The sequence below is a fragment of the Labeo rohita genome, chromosome 22 (genome assembly GCF_022985175.1).
Source record: "Labeo rohita strain BAU-BD-2019 chromosome 22, IGBB_LRoh.1.0, whole genome shotgun sequence".
NCBI lineage: Eukaryota > Metazoa > Chordata > Actinopteri > Cypriniformes > Cyprinidae > Labeo > Labeo rohita.
The window spans coordinates 26,486,263-26,507,471 of record NC_066890.1 but is presented as its reverse complement, the minus strand read 5'-3'; the positions used below and the strand labels follow the sequence as shown (position 1 = coordinate 26,507,471).

Here is a 21,209-nt window from a genome sequence, read left to right as displayed (position 1 = left end):
ATACAGCGTTCTATCCAACATTAGCTTACATAACCAATTAAACTTCATCTTTACATTCTTAACTTTAATGCAGATTTTAGATATTAACCATCAGTCACTCACGTTGCGTTCCACTGGTACTTGGAACCGGACGGTTTTTGCTCCAAGCGTTTTCTTTCAGCCAATCTCTGTTCTGGATTTGCATTGCATTGCAATTAGGGGTATGCGATATGAACATTTTTTTTATTCTTGACGATTAAAATATCCCTACGATCTGCTATTATTGAAGAAATAAAGTAAGTCTATTGTGCTACGGCTCACATTCTATCAGTTGGAGTTCTGGCGACTCCGTCTCACGCGACATACATTCACACCAAATGTTTACTCAGCAGCAGAATTCCACTCACTAAACACTGCACTTATTTGCAATCACACAAGTACATTATTTGCGTGCGCTTTAAACCTTGCATCTTTGTGTGGATTAAGTTTAAAAATGCAGTGGTTGCCTCTAATTTAAATGGCTACAGAGAGTTTGACCTGTAACAGTGTTAATTTTGACAGGCATTTTTGATTAAGTCTTAGTCTTTATCTTGAGACTAAAATGCTTAATAGTCTTAGTCACATTTTAGTCATTTAAGTCTTTCGTAGTTTTAGTCTAGTTTTAGTTGACGAGAAGTCATTGCATTTTTGTCAACTTTTGGTCATTGCTTTTAGTCAAACTGCAGTTACCAACATTTATTTTGGTAGCTACTTTAGTCTTCAAACAAAAATAATTATTAATTCTCTCTTTAGACCAAATCAATTAAGCTTATGATAAATTTGAATCAAGGATTAAATTTGGGAAAACTTGAATAAATTATGACAATTTTCATTTTTGGGTAAATTATCCCATTAACGGTAGCAAAAAAGGAGCAACGTATAAAAATTATAGTTGTTCATTTATATATATATATGCCTATATATAATTTAAAATTTTTGAAAAAGAAGGCCAATGAGACAAATAAGATACAAATTAAACAAATTTTTCAGATACAGGAGGTTTATTTAACATGTGGGCTATACATTTATTTAACATCTTTTGTTGGTTAACAATGACACAGATAGGTGTTTAATTAGGAATGCTGTCCCTTTAAGACGGAAGGCATGCATGTAATACTGACACATTTCTCAGTTTTCACCCGTTTACGTTCACTTGAGCCATAACCGACTGTATTTATGTGAGATACTCAACACGATAGATGTTTGGACAATTTTGGACAAAAATGTACAATTTTTATAGGTGAAAATCACATAAGTTCTTGAAATTAACTGTACCAGCATGTCATAGTTTTATTTTTTTATTTATTTTTTGCTGTATAGTAAAGACTGTGGCTAGTCAGCTGTTAATCAACTCACTAAGAGATGAAGAAAGACAGCAAACAAAATCTAAAAAAAAAGTCATTTACAGTTTGGGACAGGGTTCATTTGTGAATGTCTGATGTATGAATGATAGATGTTTTAATGAATATATTGTATATAATACATTACACATGATAAACATTTTAATATTTGGAAAAAAATGCTATATTTAAAGCAAGTATATTATTACTGTATTGCTTTGTACCTTCACATTTGGGATATGGCTAATTCCATTTTCCATTTGACAGGCATTCAGTTGACTTGTCAACTGGAGGTGCAAACTGTCTTGATTTCATGTGAACATTTTACAAGACTGGTGTAAATATTCTTATGACCAGAGCCGTTTCTTTCTGGTTTGACTGATTTACATTATAAAGTTTATGATTGTTTCATTGGGCCGTTCAACGAGTAAAATACATGACTTACAGTATCCACTAGGAAAAAAAATGTAGGATTAAAAAATGTATATAATTTCATACAGAAACTTCTGAAGCATGTTATATTTAAGCATGTTATATTTAATATTTCTTTCTTATTTTCTAGCATCAACACCAAAACAGACTAATTGAAATTGGAACATTTTTTATTTTGATTTGTTCCATTTATTTTTGCTTAGTAGTACAGCCAACGCTTCATTGATGTTTTATTTCCACTGTCACACACACTGAGGTAAAGTAATCTCTCCATCATTACACTGTTGTCTAAAGGCAGTGCTTCTTGTATATTTGCCCCTCTGACACTTAAAGGTGATGTAATCATTATGTGGTGCGAACATCTTTTGGTTACCAGCATAGGCCAACTCTATACCTCTTTCATCCATAATCTCCTTCGTCGCTGTACAGGGCTCTGAAATAAACCCAACATGTCACCGTCAGTGTCACAATATACATTCATGAACTAATCATCACAACCTACAACTTAAACTACAAGATTACATCATGATATATACATATGAAGTGTGTTCATACTTACTTAAACACTTAATATTTCCACTCCATTCGTCTTGCTTACAGGTCAAATAATTGGAGAAGGGGCAACGCATATCCAATATGTATTTATCAAAACACTTGTATTCAACTCTCTCCCCTGTGTTGTATTCATATTTTTGTATTTCTGTTATTTCTGCACTGTTCACGGATGGTGGTTTCCCACATTTCCCTGTGACTGTCATCAAGAAAATGTGGCATTAATAAGTCTCAATATAAGCCAGATATTAGCCAACACACATCGCCTCTAAGAACAGAAAGAGCTGGTCAGCCATCCTCCATGTAAACAGATCTATCTCTGTTCAGTCAGATACTTTTGACATACCTTTACATTTAGGAAAAGGGCTGCTCCATTCTCCATTTGGCTGACAGATGATTTGTCTCGGTCCGTGTAAGCTCATCCCTTCTCCAGTGCATGAAAAATTTAGCCTGTGTCCAGGTTTGACGGGACCCTCAATATCAGGGAGTTCATCAATTCGCAAGTCTTCTGTTGTGCTCCACTGTAGAGGACATGTTGCCTTTAGAGAAAGCAGACAATTGGTCGCATATTTATCCACTCAGAAGCATTTATAATTTATGTGGTCCAATGGCTTACTTACCCAAAAATTAGCATCTCAAATGCTCAAAGTGTTCAAGTGTAGGCAAGTGAAAATATCTGTGCTAAACTCAATTAATCTGTGGCTAAATCTAGACTTTTTGTCACCTAGTGCGAAATTTAGTCTCGTATAAGAGTGATTTACTCACAGTGTAGGGAGTTGTATACCATTTGTGAATTTACCAACACATTTAGGAAATGGGCTGCTCCATTTTCCATTTGACTGGCAGGTAATTTCTTTCTGTCCTTGTAAAAACAGTCCGTAACCAGTACATGAAAATGTTAAATTGTATCCAGGTTTGACTGGACCCTCAAGATCAGGCAATCGCTCCATTTTGATGTTGTTCTCTCTTGTGTTTAGAGGACATGTTACATCTAGAGAGAGATGAAATCGAAATGAACCTTGCCCAACTGTACCAGCATGTTATTTATTTATTTATTTATTTTGCTCTGTACGGGTAAGCTGTTAATCAACTCCCTAATAGATGAACTCACTTTTTTAAATTTTACTACTTTTACTTTTTTGTATAGCTTCATAGCTTCATACCTTCACATTTTGGATACGGGTAATCCCATTTTCCATTTGACAGGCATTCAATTATTTGTTGTCCGTGCATCTTCAGGTTCACATCTGTGCAGCGAAAAACTAAAATATGTCCAGGTTTATAAGATGAAACGATATCTGGATGTCCAGTTAAAATGTAAACACTGAGTTGTTCAGCCTCACAGGTAACTTCTAGTAGAGATGAAGAAATAAAATTCAGTCATTATTAAAAAAATATCATGTATAGTTTTACTGGAATAAAGCGTAGTAGTTTAATGACAGCTAACTTTACTTCAAATTTAGACCCATATTTGACAAATGAACAAAAAACAATATATAAATTGAGAAAGCCATTATAAATAAATGTGATATACAAACATGATATTATCATATGTTGTGCCACAAATTGGATGTTTAGCTACTCTGTGTATCATTGTGTTACCTTGAGCATTTGTTGAGACATCCACAATCATTAATAGAAGAATGAGTAATATCTTACAGTGTTTCATTTTAAGCTGTAAAACATGACAGATGTACACTTTTACAAAGCTAATAAATATATTTCTGTAGTATTAATCATAAATTAGTACTGATGGAAAAACTCAAATTACCTGTTTTCCAAAAGTTATATTAACACTTTTAGGAGCAGTGGTCATGTGAATCTCTGAACTCTGTAATGTAGATAAAAAGCTACCGTCTCCCCTTCCCTCCGCCTCACCAAACAGGACTTCAGCTCTACCCCCCCAAAAATGATTAGTTGAAAGCCCGACAGCCTTCTTCTTCACAAATTATGTTCCAGTTCAATCTGCAGACACTGGTTTTAAATGTTTTTTTTTAAATATTAATTTTTATTATTAATTTATATTTAATATATATATATTAATTTCAGGTAATTAAATATTACCTGAAATTTCTTATTTTGAAGAGGCTAAAAAAGACAGTGTATTTTACATAGACTAGTCGGCTCTGAAAGTACAGAATAGCCTGGCTGGCATTACAGTTTGTTCTTCTAACAGAGTCAAATCTCCATAAAATGACCACACGAAATGTCAACACAGTTTAACGCATATACACACAATATTAAAGGGTCAATTTTTTGTTTAACTGCTCTGTCTCATGTATAAATCATGATCATAATACATATAAGCAGGTCAGTGTTTAAATTTGTTATCAGCAGAAACCCAGAGCACATTATGGCACAAAGTAAAAAGAAAGTTTAATAACACATGTATTTAGTTTTTCCCTATATGTGACCCAGTACCACAAAACCAGTCATAAGAGTACATTTTTTGAAATTAAGATTTATATATTATCAGAAAGCTGAGTAAATAAGCTTTCCATTGTTGTATTTTTTTTTTTTTAGGATAGAACAATATTTGACAGAGATACAACTATTTCAATATATGAAATATGAGGGCGCAAAAAAATCAGAATATTGAGAAAATTGCCTTTAAAGTTGTCCAAATGAAGTTCTTAATAATGCATATTACTAATCAGAAATTAAGTTTTGATATATTTACAGCAGGAATTTTACAAAATATCTTAATGGAACATGATCTTTCCTTAATTTCCTAATGAGTTTTGGCATAAAAGAAAAATCAATATTTTTGACCCATACATTGTATTTTTGGCTATTGCTACAAATATACCCCAGCAACTTAAGACTGGTTTTGTTGTCCAGGGTCACATATTTACCTTATAAAAAAAATATTAGGGCTCCCCCCTAATAGTAGACTAACCGTTAGTTGACGAGAAGAGGCTTGGTCGACCAAAATTTTTTTAGATGCTTAGTTGCAGAAAAAAAAAAAAAAAATCCACGCAGTCCATGACGAACAGATCGTTAACGGCTGGTCTATGTGGTAATACAGTACATCGGGCAGGACATCCAAATGCTTGCCTATCATTCATCAATCTCAAATATGGCTTTTCATCTGAAAGATGTATGTAGTAGCAACTTTACTTGGCTGCTCAATCTAATGTTAACCTAGAAAAATGTGTGCTATTCAAGTGTCTATGCGGAGTGTGGATGCTGAATAGCAGCGTGCTTACTGCATGACAGATGGATGCACTGGTGCGGTCACTTACTCTTAAAATACTCCGTAATTATTGGTCATACAAGAGTAATACATCTTTTAAATCTGTAAAGACTCTACGTTTATTTTTTGTGCACTCACAAGAACAACAAAACGTTGCGCTTTTGTAAAGTGATGAAAACAAACAATGCTTTCTGCCGTCTCGGTTTCTGTGAACTTGAGCGTGTCCAAAAAAAACAAAAAATCTAATAAAAATAACTGAAACTCAGTGTATACTTAGCTTAAACACATGAAAAATATAACTATGGAGAGCAAGATGTCTACTTTCAAATGAACCAATTTAAATGGAAAGCAAATCTTCTTAGATGATGTAAATATGCTAATTATGTAAATTAAAAGCTCATTACTATAACTTAAATGGTTTATTAAGTGTGCGATTAGTTGACTAATCATTTCAAATGAAGGACTACTAGTCGACCAGAAAAATCTTTAGTAGAAGGCAGCCCTAATAATTATACTTTTGTTATTTTCAATTTTGTCTTATGCAGTTTTTGCACATTTTTTTTAAATTTTTATTTTATTTATTTATTTATTTTTTTGCTCATTTGGCTGGCATTAAACGGTTTAATGTTATTTTCAAACATGCTCATTCTATATGTTGCTTTTAGCATTTCTTTAGTTTTACTTGCAAGAAACCTAAAATAAGGAAACTGATTTGGGGAAAAAAAAAAATTTATTTTGATCTGCTCCATTTGTTTTTAATTATTAGTACAGCCGACACTTCAGCATTGTTTTATTTCTACTGTCACACACACTCAGGTAAAGTCATCACTCCATCATTACACTTAGGTCTTAAGTCAATACCTACTGAAATTTTGCCTTTCTGACACATAAAAGTGATGTGATCATTGTCACGGACACAAACGGGCAAGACAGGTATTTCAACAAAGGTATGTTTATTTAATCACAGCAGAGCAAAACGTGAAGCAGAGGAGATTCCGGCAGAGGTGAGTGGATCTGGTAGGACTTGACTTAGACTTGAATGATGATAGAATGATACTTGGTTGCAGGATGACTGGACTGGATCCGATGGCTGATCGAACACACACACACACACACACACACACACACACACACACACACACACACACACACACACACACACACACACACACACACACACACACACACACACACACACACACACCTGACTGGACTGGAGAGACAAGGACGACAGGACTAGAACACAAGAGAAAACAGGTAAGTATTCGCAGGTAGGTATAGTTTGTGACTTCTTGACTATAGGCACAATGAGTCTGCTTCGTATGAACGAGCCCGGACAGAGACTGAAGTGTGGTGTGTGCTTAAGTACGTTGACTGGTGATTGGGTGCAGGTGCTGTGAGTTAGAATTCCGGTGATTGAGATCGCTGGGTGTGAGTGGTGGAAGAGCCTGGCCAATCCGTGACATTACCCCCCTCCCCACGGCCCGCTCCTGAGGGCCGACCTCTCCGGCGTCGAGGTGGTCTGCCTCTTCCTCGAGGTGCCGGATATTCAGGGTGAGCAGCATGGAACTCGTCAGTGAGAGTGGGATCCAGGATGTCGTCGTGAGGGACCATGACCTTTCCTCAGGACCAAAACCTTCCCAATCCACTAGGTACTCGAGGCGACCACCACGACGCCGGGACCTCAGAATCTCTTTGACGGAGTAGATGGATCCTTCGTCTAGTACCATTGGAGGAGGGGGTTCCTCTTCATGGCCAGGCTCTGTGGAGAGAAGCAGAGGTTCGTGACAGGGTTTGAGGAGTGAAACATGAAATGTGGGGTGAATCCTGTAGTGAGGTGGAAGTTGTAATTTGTATGTGACGGGGTTGACCTGTTCCAGGATGGTGAAGGGACCAACAAATCTGGGACTGAGTTTCTTGGAGGGCAGACGCAGGTGGATGTCCCTGGTCAAGAGCCAGACCCTTTGTCCAGGAGTGAAGGTGGGACCAGGGATCCTTCTTCGGTCGGTGACCGCCTTGGTCCTGCGCACTGCCCTCTGCAGGTGATGGTGAGCGGTGTCCCAGACTCCCTCTCACTCTCCCGGAACCAGTGATCCACTGCAGGGACATCAGATGGTTCTCCATTCCACGGGAAGAGCGGGGGATGAAATCCTAAGACACATTGGAAAGGAGTAAGTCCCGTGGAAGGTTGCCGCAGTGAATTCTGGGCGTACTCCTCCCAGCCCAGGAACTGGTTCCAGGAGTTCTGGTGGCCATGACAGAAAGTCCGAAGGAACCGCCCCACCTCCTGGATTTTCCTCTCGGTCTGTCTGTTGGTTTGTGGGTGGTACCCGGATGAGAGACTGACGGTCACACCTATGAGCTTGAAGAAAGATTTCCACACTCGAGAGATGAATTGAGGACCTCTATCTGATACAATATCCTCAGGAATTCCATAATATCGGAAGACATGATTGAAGAGACATTCAGCGGTTTCCATAGCTGTGGGCAATCCTTTCAAAGGTAGAAGACGACAGAACTTGGAAAAGCGATCGACAATGACCAGGATGCAGGTGTTTCCATCAGATGAGGGGAGATCTGTCATGAAGACAACTCCTAGGTGTGACCAGGGGCGGTTCGGGATTGGCAAGGGATGGAGTTTACCTGCGGGGAGGTGACGTGGACTCTTGGACATGGCGCATTCTTTACAGCCCCGCACATATCGTCTAACATCCCTTGCCATATCAGGCCACCAGAAGCGTTCGGATAAAAGCGAGAGAGTGCTGTTGGCCCCAGGATGACCGGTGCCCAGAGAGACGTGAGTGGAATGGATTAGATCTACCCGTTGTGTCCGAGGGATGAATTGGCGTCCTGGAGGGCAGCCCAGCAGAGTCCTGGGTTCGGGAGTGGCGACGGCTGGAGGAGAGGTCCATTCGATGGGACTGACAATGAGGTGAGTAGGTATGATGTTGGAAGGAGTTTCAGACACTTCTTCGGGCTCAGAGAGATGAGAAAGGGCATCAGCACGGACATTTCTTGATCCTGGACGGTATGAAATGGAGAAATGAAACCTGGTGAAGAAGAGAGCCCATCTTGCTTGGCGGGGACAGAGTCGTTTGGCATCGCAAAGGTATTGAAGATTTTTATGATCTGTGAAAACCTGGAATGGATGAGCAGCTCCCTCCAACCAATGACGCCACTCCTCAAGGGCTAGCTTGATGGCCAATAGTTCCCGGTTTCCGATGTCATAGTTTACTTCTGCCGGGCTGAGCTTCCGTGAGAAGTAGGCGCATGGATGAAGGCATGCAGGGGTACCATGGTACTGTGACAGTACAGCTCCAACTCCTGTGGTAGATGCATCCACCTCCACCACGAAAGGGAGATCGGGGTCAGGATGGGTTAGAAGTGGAGCTTGGGTGAAGGCTTTTTTCAGGGTTTGGAAGGCCTTAGAAGCTTCGGGTGTCCAAATGAGGGCTTTTGGGTGTCCTTTGAGGAGATTGGTAAGGGAACTGGTGATCTGACTGTAACCTTTGATGAACCTGCGGTAAAAGTTGGCGAATCCAAGAAATCTTTGAAGTTCCTTGATGGATTTGGGTTCTGGCCAGGAAATGACAGCATCCACCTTCCCCTCGTCCATGCGGACCCCATGACGGTCGATGATATATCCAAGGAAGTGAATAGATGGTTGATGAAATTAACATTTCTCTGCCTTCAGATACAGCTGATGCTCACGTAACTTCTGCAGGACCTCCGCAACATGGTGGCGATGTTCGGCCTCACTCCATGAGTAGATCAATATATCGTCGATATAGACGATGACGAATTGGTGCAGGAACTCCCGGAGTACTTCATGGATGAAGTTCTGGAATACAGAGGGGGCGTTTACTAAACCATAAGACATGACCTGATATTCATAAAGGCCAGTAGGGGTCACGAAGGCAGTCTTCCACTCATCCCCCTCACGTATCCGGATCAGGTTGTAGGCACTGCGGAGGTCCAACTTAGTGAAAATCCGCGCTGTGCGGAGCTGTTCCAGAGCCGCAGGGACGAGAGGAAGGGGATAACGGAACTTGACAGTGTAACGGTTGATGGCTCGGTAATCGATACAGGGATGCAGCCCTCCATCCTTCTTGAAGACAAAGAGGAAGCTGGAAGCTGCGGGAGAAGTGGATGGCCGAATATACCCCTGACTTAGCACCTCCTTGATGTATTCCTCCATGGCCTTACTCTCAGGAAGTGACAACGGGTAAATCTTTCCTTTAGGCAACGGTGCATCTGGAACGAGGTCAATGGCACAGTCCCATGGCCGGTGAGGAGGTAGCTGGGAAGCTCTCTTGGGGCAAAATACGTCGCTGAAGTTGTAATAAATTGAGGGAATCTTGACTGACTGGTTAGCCACAGGACTTTCAACGGATGTAACACAGACTGAGATGGGCTTCTTCTTCGGGACAGTAGTTCTCCTGTTATTAAGTGTATCTGATATTTGTTTGACGTGGTGGTGGTACGGAGCTTGAGCTGGCGGCAGAGGGCACCCGAGATGAAATTGCCAGCTGACCCGGAGTCGAGGAGAGCGGAGACCGAAACAGAATGAGTGGAAGTGATTATTTGTACATTGGTGGTTAAAGGGTATAAATTTTCAGCTTCCGACTGGACGACACTCACCCAAGAACGAGTCAGCCGGGAGGGGCAGTTCAGCCTTAGATGACCGCTAGCACCGCAGTACATACACAGAGCCCGGGTCAGCCTCCTCTGCCGCTCGAAAATTTTCCTGAATTAAGAATCATAGGTTCAGAGGCTGGTTCTGGAGGGGTCATTCCGTCTGGTGAACGGAGGAGTGTGGGTATAGCTGCTGCAGTTTCGGTTGGAATGTTGAATGTTGGATCTGATGGAATGTTGAATGAATCTTTCTAATCCTTGGTGATCGTCATGTGCAGCCAACTGTAAACGAAGCTTGGGCTCCAGGCCTAGCCGGTAGGTGGTGAGGAGAGATCGCTTGTTCCATCCACTAGCAGCAGCGAGGGTTCTGAATTTCAAGGAATATTCTAGGATAGACATAGTACCTTGTTTTAAATGGTAAAGCTGTTCTCCCGCTGTGATGTCGCTGTCAGATTGACCGAAAACCTCCTTGAAATGAGCCATGAATGCCTGGATGGAACGAGTCGCCGGGCCGTCCTGGAGCCATAATGTTTCTGCCCACTGCAGTGCGGGACCTGTAAGCAGTGAAATGATGAAAGCAATTTGAGATTGATCTGTTGGATATAATGCTGCTGGCATGGTAAACACCGAGGAACATTGCAAAAGATATCCGTTGCACTCCTCCGCCCGGCCAGAGTAGGGCGCCGGTCGGGCCATGGGACTGGATGGAACAGGGTGAGAAGAAGTGCTTGGTGCCGGTGACGATTCGCTGGGTGAAACAGGTGATGTGGTGACTGGGGCTCGAAGGAGAACCTTCTTGAGGGAATCCACCAGCTCCTGAAATGGATCTGAAGTGCTCATGCGGAGATCTGTCTTCGGTCCGGGCTTCTGTCACGGACACAAACGGGCAAGACAGGTATTTCAACAAAGGTATGTTTATTTAATCACAGCAGAGCAAAACGTGAAGCAGAGGAGATTCCGGCAGAGGTGAGTGGATCTGGTAGGACTTGACTTTGACTTGAATGATGATAGAATGATGATACTTGATACTTTGTTACAGGATGACTGGACTGGATCCGATGGCTGATCGAACACACACACACTGCTGACTGGACTGGAGAGACAAGGATGACAGGACTAGAACACAAGAGAAAACAGGTAAGTATTCGCAGGTAGGTATAGTTTGTGACTTCTTGACGATAGGCACAATGAGTCCACTTCGTATGAACGAGCCCGGACAGAGACTGAAGTGTGGTGTGTGCTTAAGTAGGTTGACTGGTGATTGGGTGCAGGTGCTGTGAGTTAGAATTCCGGTGATTGAGATCGCTGGGTGTGAGTGGTGGAAGAGCCTGGCCAATCCGTGACAATTATGTGGTGTGAAAATCTTTTGCTGATCAACCCATCGCAACTCTATACCTCTTTCATCCATTTCCTCCACCGTCACTGTACAGGGCTCTGAAATAAACCCAGTATGTCACTATCAGTGTCACAATATACACTGATTAACTGATCATTAGAACCTACAACTTAAAACACCAAGATCACAATGTATAAGGTGTAGTGTGTTTATACTTACTTAAACACTTAATGTTCCCACTCCATTGGCCTTGCTCTCAGGTCAAGTATGTGGAGAAAGGGGGATGCAGATCCAGCATGTATTTATTAAAACACATGTATTCAACTCTCTCCCATATATTGTACTCTTTTTTTTTTTTTTTTGTTATATCTTTTGTATCTGCATTGTTCATATGTGGTGGTGGCCCACATTTCCTTGAGACTGCCATGACCAAAAAATGTGCCATTAGTAAATATCTAATGTGAGAATGAGGTAATTTTAATTAAATGTTTAAGAAAAAAATGATAATGTGTTATATACATTACACTCACAACTGGACATTTTTTTTCTTCTCCCAACTTCATTCATTTGCACATGTGAGATGTAATAGCAGAACATACCAGCACACAGTGGGTTTGGTATCCATCTGTCTTGTGTACATGTGGCCTCTTCAGTTTTATTATACCCTTATTCACAATAGTAATATTGTTTTGTTCCCAATTTCATATTTCCACTGAAGTAATTGTTTGGTCTATACACATGCTGGTCACATGGAACTTCACATCTAGTCTCTGAAACAAGATTAACATTATTTTTGAAATAAATTCATCAGAACGTTTTTCTCTATTATCCTACCTGCACAAACAGGCTCATTTATGGGATGAAATTAGACTCAAAACGATTAATAGATGCACGCACAATTATCCATGTACTGGATCAATTTTATGCATGTATCTTACAATCCACAAACAAATGCCTTTCAATTTGAGTCTGTGGAATTCGGGATTAAATGATTGTGCAGCGATTTGTACAAATACAGACATGTTTGCAAATAAAAATGTTCTGTTCTGCATTAATATATCATAAATTGCTCATGCAAAAAGGAATCAGTGCATTTGTGGATCAGGTGACACGCATGCATTTATTGAGGTCTTGCTCGAGTCAATCTTGTTCAGTTCATTTGGATTTTGAGACTTCATTTTCGCAGTTTACAGCATTTCACGACGCGCACACACACAACTATCAATGAACAAGGACCAGTGCAATTCATTAACGTGTACGCAATTCGCAAATTTGCGTCACTACACTGATGTGAAAAATGTTATAATTTGCATTAAAGTATCACAGTTTGTGGATGTGGTGATTAAAATGTTCATTTGTGGATCAGACCACAGGCGTGCATTCATTCACATCTCTTTTGAGTCGATTCTATTTGATTCATTTGAATTTTGAGACTTTCGTTCCGCCCTTTTAGCCTTGCCAAATCCACACACCGCTCGCAATCCACACGCAGCTGAACCTAAGAAAATCGGCGAGGGTAAAAGGGCGGAACAAAAGAAGCTGAACCTAAGAAGATTGGGCAAGGGTAAAAGGGCGGAACAAAATTCAAATGAATCAAATAGAATCGACTCAAAAGAGATGTGAATGCACGCATGTGGTCTGATCCACAAATGAACATTTTAATCACCACATCCACAAACTGTTACACTTTAATGCAAATTATAACATTTTTCACATCAGTGTAGTGACGCAAATTTGCGAATTTTTCGAATCGCGTACACGTTAATGAATTGCACTTGGCCTTGTTCATTGAGAGTTGTGTGTGTGCGCGTCGTGAAATGCTGTAAACTGCGAAAATGAAGTCTCAAAATCCAAATGAACTGAACAAGATTGACTCGAGCAAGACCTCAATAAATGCACGCGTGTCACCTGATCCACAAATGCACTGATTCCTTTTTGCATGAGCAATTTATGATATATTAATGCAGAACAGAACATTTTTATTTGCAAACATGTCTGTATTTGTACAAATCGCTGCACAATCATTTAATCCCGAATTCCACAGACTCAAAATGAAAGGCATTTGTTTGTGGATTGTAAGATACATGCATAAAATTGATCCAGTACATGGATAATTGTGCGTGCATCTATTAATCGTTTTGAGTCTAATTTCATCCCATACTCATTGTCCCACTCCCCGTTTTCTTGGCATGTAAATGATTTGCTGGTTTGTTTTGTAAAAATGAGCAGGTATTTTTCAGAGAAGGTGATTTCCACACTTTTTCCAACTCTCAAGATAGTTTTTCCCTCTGGGTTGATCTTTTTTACTCTAAATGTGGTTGACTTCAGCTCACAAGTTATTTCTGTACAAGAATAATTATGTTGCATTTAAGTGTTAAACATAGGCCACTTATTTATGTATGGATTTATTTATTTACTTACTTATTACACACTTGTTTTCTTTTGCAAGGTTTTTGCTTTTAAGATGTTTACATGTCAAATCAATGCTTTTACCTTATATTTACCTTCACATGTAGGGAATGGGCTGCTCCATTCTCCATTTGACTGACAGGTGATTTCTCTTTGTCCTTTTAAAATCAGTCCTTGTCTATTGCATGAAAACGTTATGTTATGGCCAGGTTTGACTTGACCTTCAAGATCAGGGAATCGCTCCATTTTGATGTTGTTTTCTGTTGTGATTAGATGACATGTTACATCTAGATAAAGAAGAAATACTGGTCATTGCAGCGTCCTCCATCTGGACTTATTTATCCATTCATAAAAAGTTGTCATTTGTCTTAATATACTAGATCAAGTATTAAACCTACAATTTTATGTGTCACACCCCTGGACTATTTGTATTGGTTTTTCCCTCATGCGCCCATATATGGTTGTTCCTGTTCCTGTCCTCATTGTGTCATTATTAGTTAATCACCATCACCCGTCTGTGCATCATTAGCCACCCTTTATAAGCTGTTTGAGTTCTATGCTTTGTGCCGGTCTCGTCAATGAGTATGTGAAGCACTAGGCGGTAATGCTTATATATAATTCAAAGACAATTCTAAGCCAACCAGTAGCCGACTATGCCACCTTAATACTGAGACCCAGGACTCAGTTTATTCTTTTCACCAATTTTAGTTCAATAAAATTTAACCTTCTCACTGAGGGCAAGGCACCAACACAGACACCCAAGAGGTAGATCTCATTACAACACTTTATTTTCATACAAATAAGAAAGTAAAAACAGCATAGAGAAGGAATGGTTTACAAGAAATTGGCAGTCCGTAAGCGGTCTTTAACCAGTCCGTGTAATGACTTTCTGGACAGCAGCAACAGTCAGTTTAGTCCCACCGCAACAGGTACTCCACACACCTCATCACTAAAAAGAATAAAAGAGAATACTGCCAGTATCTACAGCCTACTTCACACACAAACACACTACTGCAATTCTCTTGTGCACACAATAAAACCACAATCCACTCCAACCCAGTGTCACAGCACACAAGAAAAAGAGAAAAGAATTTAAATGTCTATAGGCGAAGATATTGGCAATACATTTGTTACAGTCTCTAGTCACAACATTTAGCGATGCTAAATCACACAGATCTTCGTCTGTTAGAACGGCCAAATACTAAAAGGGTACTCGCAATATGACCGGGCAGCTATCTGCTACCCAGTCCCGTTAAAATCCTGCGTTGTACATGTAACACTCTCTGCCGGCGTCCTGCTCACCGCACCTCGGCTCACTCGTGCTCCAAACCACACCTCTATTCAAGCTCTGCGTCTTGTCTGTTACAGCCACTACCGCGGCACTCACTCTCACTCAGCTTGTAGCGTTTCGTCTGTTATCACCACTACCACGACCTCCGCCCGCGGCGATTCGTCTGTTGTCGCCACTGCCACGGCACTCACTCGTGGCGTTCGTCCGTTGTCGCCACTGCACTCTCACGCTGATATTCGCTGAGCCATACACCCCGTCGCACGTTGCCTCCACAGACGAGCTGTAACAACGCCAACACCTGAGCACTACAGCTTCACCAGCTGAACACACGTGAGTGGAAGATCCCAACGAGCTTCTCGATGGTACACTCTTAAAGGGCAACAGTCTCCGCCCAGTCATAAACAGCGTACCAAAAGTCTGGTGTGATTAATCTATTAGACACTTTTCAAAACAAAATACACAAAACAGCATATAAAAACAAAACACATTCATATAATTTTCATTGCATTTTGTCTTCGTGTTGCACCTTTCATCTCATGTGTTGTGACATCATATAAATTCACAAAATTAACTTTGTATCAGCAAGTCTTTATTTATTTATTTATTTTTTGTTGCATAGTGGAGACTGGTGATAGTCAGCTGTTAATCAGCTCATTAAGAGATGAAGAAGGACAAACAAACAAACTATAAAAAGTCATTGCCTGTTTGGGACAGGGTTCATGTGTCAATGTTTGATGTATGAATGATGGATGTTTTAATGAATAACACATAGATATTAATGTTGTCATTGCCTTTTTGAATTTCACTTTTTTTGTATATATTTTTATACGTGTTTATATAATAAACATTTCAACATTTTGTAAAAACAATTTTTAATTTTTAAGCAAATATATTATTACAGTATTGTTTTGTACCTTCACATTTGGGATACGGGTAATCCCATTTTCCATTTGACAGGCATTCAATTGCTCGTTGGCCGTACATCTTCAGGTTCACATCTGTGCAGCGAAAAACTAAAATATGTCCAGGTTTATAAGGTGGAGCAGTACCTGGATGTCCCATCAAAATGTCAACATTGATGAGTTGTTCAGCCTCACATGTAACTTCTGCAGATGAAGAGATAAAATTCAATTATTATTAAAAGTTAACTTGTATAGTTTTCCTGGAATAAAGCAGAGCAGTTTAATGACAGCTAACTTTATCAAATTTAGAACCACATTTAGGTTTTTTGGTCCATGAGCTTTCATGGAAAATGAACAAAAAATTTGATATAAATTCAGACATTCAGACATTATAAAAATTAAATGAATGTGATATTCAATGATACGATTATATTTTGTACAACATATTGGATGTTTATCATTTAGCTACTTTGTGTGTTGTTGCGTTACCTTGAGCATTTGTTGAGACATCCATGATCATTAATATAAGAAAGAAAAATATTTTACAATATTTCATTTTAAGCTGTAAAACATAACAGATGTTCAGTTTACAAAGCTATAAACTGTAGTGTAATAAACTGTAAACTTGACAGAATCACCTACCAAATATTTAGTCTTTAAAGGCTGATTTACTTTCCTTATTTACACAAATCAATGCAATTTGTGAAATCAATGTGATTTCTTTAGCGTTCAACATGAATGCATACTGATGAAAAACTCAGATTACCTGTTTTCCAAAAGTTATATTCATGAACACTTTTAGGAGTGATGGTGAGATGAATCTCTGAACTCTGTAACATAGATAAAAAAAAAAAACAACAACCCCCACAGGACCTCAGCTCCACCCCCCAAAAATGATTTGTTGAAAATCTGACAGCCCTCTTTTTCACAAATTCATGTTCCAGTTCAGTTTACTGATGCTGGTTTAAATATTTAGTCCATGTTTTGTCCATGTTTGTGCACTAATATTAGCTGACATTTTTTTTTTGAAGAGTCAAAAAAGACAGTCTATTTTACAAAGACTAGTCTGTTCTTAAAGTACATAACATTACATATAGCATGACTGGCATTACAATTTGTTTTATTTGTTTATTTTTATTTATTTATTTTTTTTTTAAAGATGATGACTGAGTCAAATCTCCATAAAATAAAAACACAAAACATGTCAATACAGTTTAATGCATATTAAAGGGTCAGTTATTTATGTATTACTGCTCTGTCTCATGTATAAATCATGATCATAATACATATATTTTCATTCATTTATTTTAATGTGCTCCATTTGTTTTTTATTAGTTATACAGCTGACGCTTCAGCAATGTCTTATTCCCACTGTCACACACACAGAGGTAAAGTCATCTCTCCATCATTACACTGTTGTCTAAAGTCAGTACTTCTTGTATATTTGCCCCTCTGACACTTAAAGGTGATGTGATCATTATGTGGTGTGAACATCTTTTGTTGATCAGCATAGGCCAACTCTATACCTCTTTTATCCATTATCTCCTTCGTCACTGTACAGGGCTCTGAAATAAACCCAACATGTCACTGTCAGTGTCACAATATACATTCATGAACTAATCATCACAACCTATAACTTAAACTACAAGATCATAATACGGTATATACAGTACAGTGTGTTCATACTTACTTAAACACTTAATGTTCCCACTCCACTGGCCTTGCTGACAGGTCAAGTATTTGGAGAAAGGGGGATGCTCATCCAATGTGTATTTACTAAAACACATGTATTCAACTCTCTCCCCTGTTCTGTACTCCTTTTTTGTCATATCTTTTGTATCTGAATCGTTCACATGCGGTGGTGGCCCACATTTCCTTAAGACTGTCATCACCAATAAAACGTGGCATTAGTAAATCTCTTATATCTGAGTGAGGTAATCTTAAAATGTTTAAGTAAAAGATTTAATGTGTTGAGATATTCTAAAAAAATATTAGAATGTTATATATGTGTGTGTGTGTGTGTATATATATATATATATTTGTTCTTCTCCTGATTTCATTCATTTGCACATGTAAGATTTAATATCAGAACATACTAGCACACAGTGGTTTTGGTGTCCATCCGTCTTCTGTACATGTGGCCTCTTCTGCCATTTTATCATACCCAGACATGCAATAGTAATTTTGTTTTGCTCCCAGTTTCATATCTCCTCTGAAGTAATCGCATGGTCTATACACATGCTGGTCACGTGGAAATTCACATCTAATCTCTGAAACATGATTCACAGTATTTTTGTAACATGCAGTAAATTCATCACCAAATCTAGAAATGCTTCTCTTTATTATTACCTTCACAACCAGGAATATAATTCCACTCCCCATTATCTTTGCATGTAAATGATCTGCTGGTTGTTTGTGTAAAAAAGAGCCAGCTTTTTTTAGAGCAGGTTATCTCCACACTTTCACCAGGTCTAAAAATAGTTTTTCCCTCTGTGTTGTTCTTTATTTCAAATGTGGTTGACTTCAGCTCACAAGTTACTTCTGTACAAGATATAATTATGGTGTATATATATGTTAAACATAGACCACTTATTTATTGAACACATATATACTCATTATTAATGTGCTTAAAAAAATTACATTCTGTGTTTTTGGAAATTTCTGAAGAGTTGCTGGTTCACTCTAGGAGATGAAAAACAAAGTCTTAAATTTATTTTTAGTTGTCTGGGCTAATATTATTATTTTGTCTATAATATATATTAAACAGATTTGGATTACTCTGATTTATTCATGCAAAACCTGCTGCCACATTACTAGTTCATACCTTTGTGGTTGCTATGTTGTTTTACTTTTAACATTTTTTTTTTTGCATCAAAAATATTATTTCTATATATTTTACATACATTAAACAATTTTATAATTGTTAAATATTTAAAGCAAATACATCACTACAGCACTGCTTCATACCTTCACATCTGGGATATGGGTGATCCCATTTTCCATTTGACAGGCATTCAATTGCTCGTTGGCCGTACATCTTCAGGTTCACATCTGTGCAGCGAAAAACTAAAACATGTCCAGGTTTATAGGGTGAATTGATACCTGGATGTCCAATTAAAATGTCAACATTGATAAGTTGTTCCCCCTCACAGGTAACTTCTGTAGATAAAAAATAAATTGAATTATTATTATTATTATTATTATTATTATTATAAAGTAGCTTTTATAATTTTACTGGAATAAAGCAGAGCAGTTTAATGACAGCTAACTTTATCAAATTTAGACCCACATTTGGATTTTATGGAACTTTCATGGAAAATTAACAAAAAATAATATATAAATTCAGACAGGCATTAAAAATAAATGTGACAAACATGACATTATCATATATTGTACAACATATTGGATGTTTATCCTTTAGATACTCTGTGTATCGTGTTACCTTGAGCATTTGTTGAGGCATCCATGATCATTAATAGAAGAAAGATAAATATCTCACAATATTTCATTTTAAGCTGTAAAACATAACAGATGTTCAGTTTACAAAGTTATAAATCTGTATAAAGAGTACTGACAGAATGTTCTACCGAATATTTCATATTTAAAGACTGCTTCACTTTCCTTATTTCACACAAATCAGTGCCAAGATTTATAATTAGTACTGATGAAAAACACAGATTACCTGTTTTCCAAAAGATGTATTCGTGAACACTTAAGAGAGCGATGGTGAGATGAATCTCTGAATTCTGTGTAATGTAGATAAAAAGCAACCTTCCCCTCCCCTTTGCCCCATTGAACAGGACTTCAGCTCCACCCCCCCAAAAACGATTTGTTGAAAACCTGACAGCCCTCTTCTTCACAAATTCACGTTCCAGTTCAACTTACTGACACTGGTTTAATGTTCCATGTTTTGTCCATGTTTGTGCACTAATATTGGCTGTTTTTTTTTTCTTTATTTTTGAAGAGTCAAAAAAGACTTGATCTATTTTACAAAGACTAGTCTACTCTGAAAGTACAGAACATCACAGATGGCATGACTGGCATTTCAGTTTATTTTATTTTTTTTTTAAAGATGATGACTGTGTCAAATCTCCATAAAATAAACACACAAAACATGTCAATACATTTTAATGCATATACATATTAAAGGGTCCATTATTTATGTATTATTTACTCATGTATAAATCATGATCATAATACATATAAGCATATCAGTTGTCAAATTTATAATCAGCAGAAAACCCAGAGCACATTATGGCACATTCATTGTACTCTCTAACAAATCACATGCTCACTTGGCTGGCAATAAATGGTTTAATGTCATTTTCAAACATGCCCATTTTAAATGTTGCTTTTAGCATTTCTTTGGTTTTACTTGCAAGAAATCCAAAATAAAGAAACAAAATGGGGAAAAAATTATTTTGATCTGCTGCATTTATTTTTACTCATTGTTTTATTCCCTCTGTCACACACACCGAGGTGAGGTCATCTCTCCATCATTACACTGAGGTCTAAAGCCAGTACTTCTTGAATATTTGCCCCACTGACACTTAAAGGTGATGTAATCATTATGTGGTGCAAATATCTTTTGGACATCAACATAGGCCATCTCTATACCTCTGTCATCCATAATCTCCTTTGTCACTGTACAGGGCTCTGAAATAAACCCAACATGTCACTGTCAGTGTCACAATATACATTCATGAACTAATCATCACAACCTACAACTTAAACTACAAGATTACATCATGATATATACATATGAAGTGTGTTCATACTTACTTAAACACTTAATATTTCCACTCCATTGGCTTTGCTCACAGGTCAAGTATTTGGAGAAAGGTGGACGTTCATCCAGTGTGTATTTATTAAAACAGATGTATTCAACTCTCTCCCCTGTACTGTATTCATTTTTTTGTCATATCTTTTGTATCTGCATTATCCACTTTTGGTGGTGGCCCACATTTCACTGTCTCTGTAATCACTAAGAAAACATGGCATTAGTAAATCTCTAATATGAGAATGAGGTAATTTTAATAAAATGTTAAAGAAAAAGATTTGATGCGTTGAAGAGATATTCTAATAATAGTATATTATA

General features: G+C 38.3%; 2 protein-coding genes and 1 long non-coding RNA gene across 9 annotated transcripts in view; 1 reads left to right on the top strand and 2 right to left on the bottom strand.

Annotated features, from left to right (window-relative positions):
• LOC127153145 (complement factor H-related protein 2-like) overlaps positions 1 to 16,916 on the bottom strand; it is a 34,692-nt gene extending 17,776 nt beyond the window's left edge. For all 4 annotated transcript variants that reach the window (XM_051094096.1, XM_051094092.1, XM_051094094.1 and 1 more), the window contains exons 1-3: positions 16,878 to 16,916; positions 16,601 to 16,673; positions 16,124 to 16,315 (exon numbers count right to left, since the gene is read on the bottom strand). In XM_051094096.1, the coding sequence (XP_050950053.1) occupies positions 16,124 to 16,315; positions 16,601 to 16,673; positions 16,878 to 16,901 (289 nt within the window). In that variant the 5' untranslated portion in view covers positions 16,902 to 16,916. The remainder of the gene's footprint in view (positions 1 to 16,123; positions 16,316 to 16,600; positions 16,674 to 16,877) is intronic.
• LOC127153143 (complement factor H-related protein 2-like) lies at positions 1,956 to 19,905 on the bottom strand. Of its 4 annotated transcripts, XM_051094089.1 has the most exons (8): positions 19,794 to 19,905; positions 19,554 to 19,626; positions 19,079 to 19,270; positions 18,461 to 18,652; positions 18,208 to 18,381; positions 17,802 to 17,993; positions 17,500 to 17,676; positions 1,956 to 2,046 (listed from the first exon to the last, which is right to left on the bottom strand). In XM_051094089.1, the coding sequence occupies exons 2-8, from the start codon at positions 19,618 to 19,620 to the stop codon at positions 2,033 to 2,035; spliced, it is 1,008 nt and encodes a 335-aa protein (XP_050950046.1). In that variant the 5' UTR covers positions 19,621 to 19,626; positions 19,794 to 19,905; the 3' UTR covers positions 1,956 to 2,032. The 4 variants fall into 4 exon arrangements, with proteins under 4 accessions (XP_050950046.1, XP_050950045.1, XP_050950048.1 ...); XM_051094088.1 differs by lacking the exons at positions 1,956 to 2,046; positions 17,500 to 17,676 and adding an exon at positions 11,185 to 11,607; XM_051094090.1 differs by lacking the exon at positions 1,956 to 2,046 and having other exon boundaries at positions 17,310 to 17,676.
• LOC127153148 (uncharacterized) lies at positions 17,786 to 21,093 on the top strand. The gene is made up of 2 exons (XR_007825199.1): positions 17,786 to 17,842; positions 20,935 to 21,093. It is a non-coding gene; the product is annotated as an uncharacterized LOC127153148 (long non-coding RNA).
• The last annotated feature ends 116 nt before the right edge of the window (positions 21,094 to 21,209 follow it).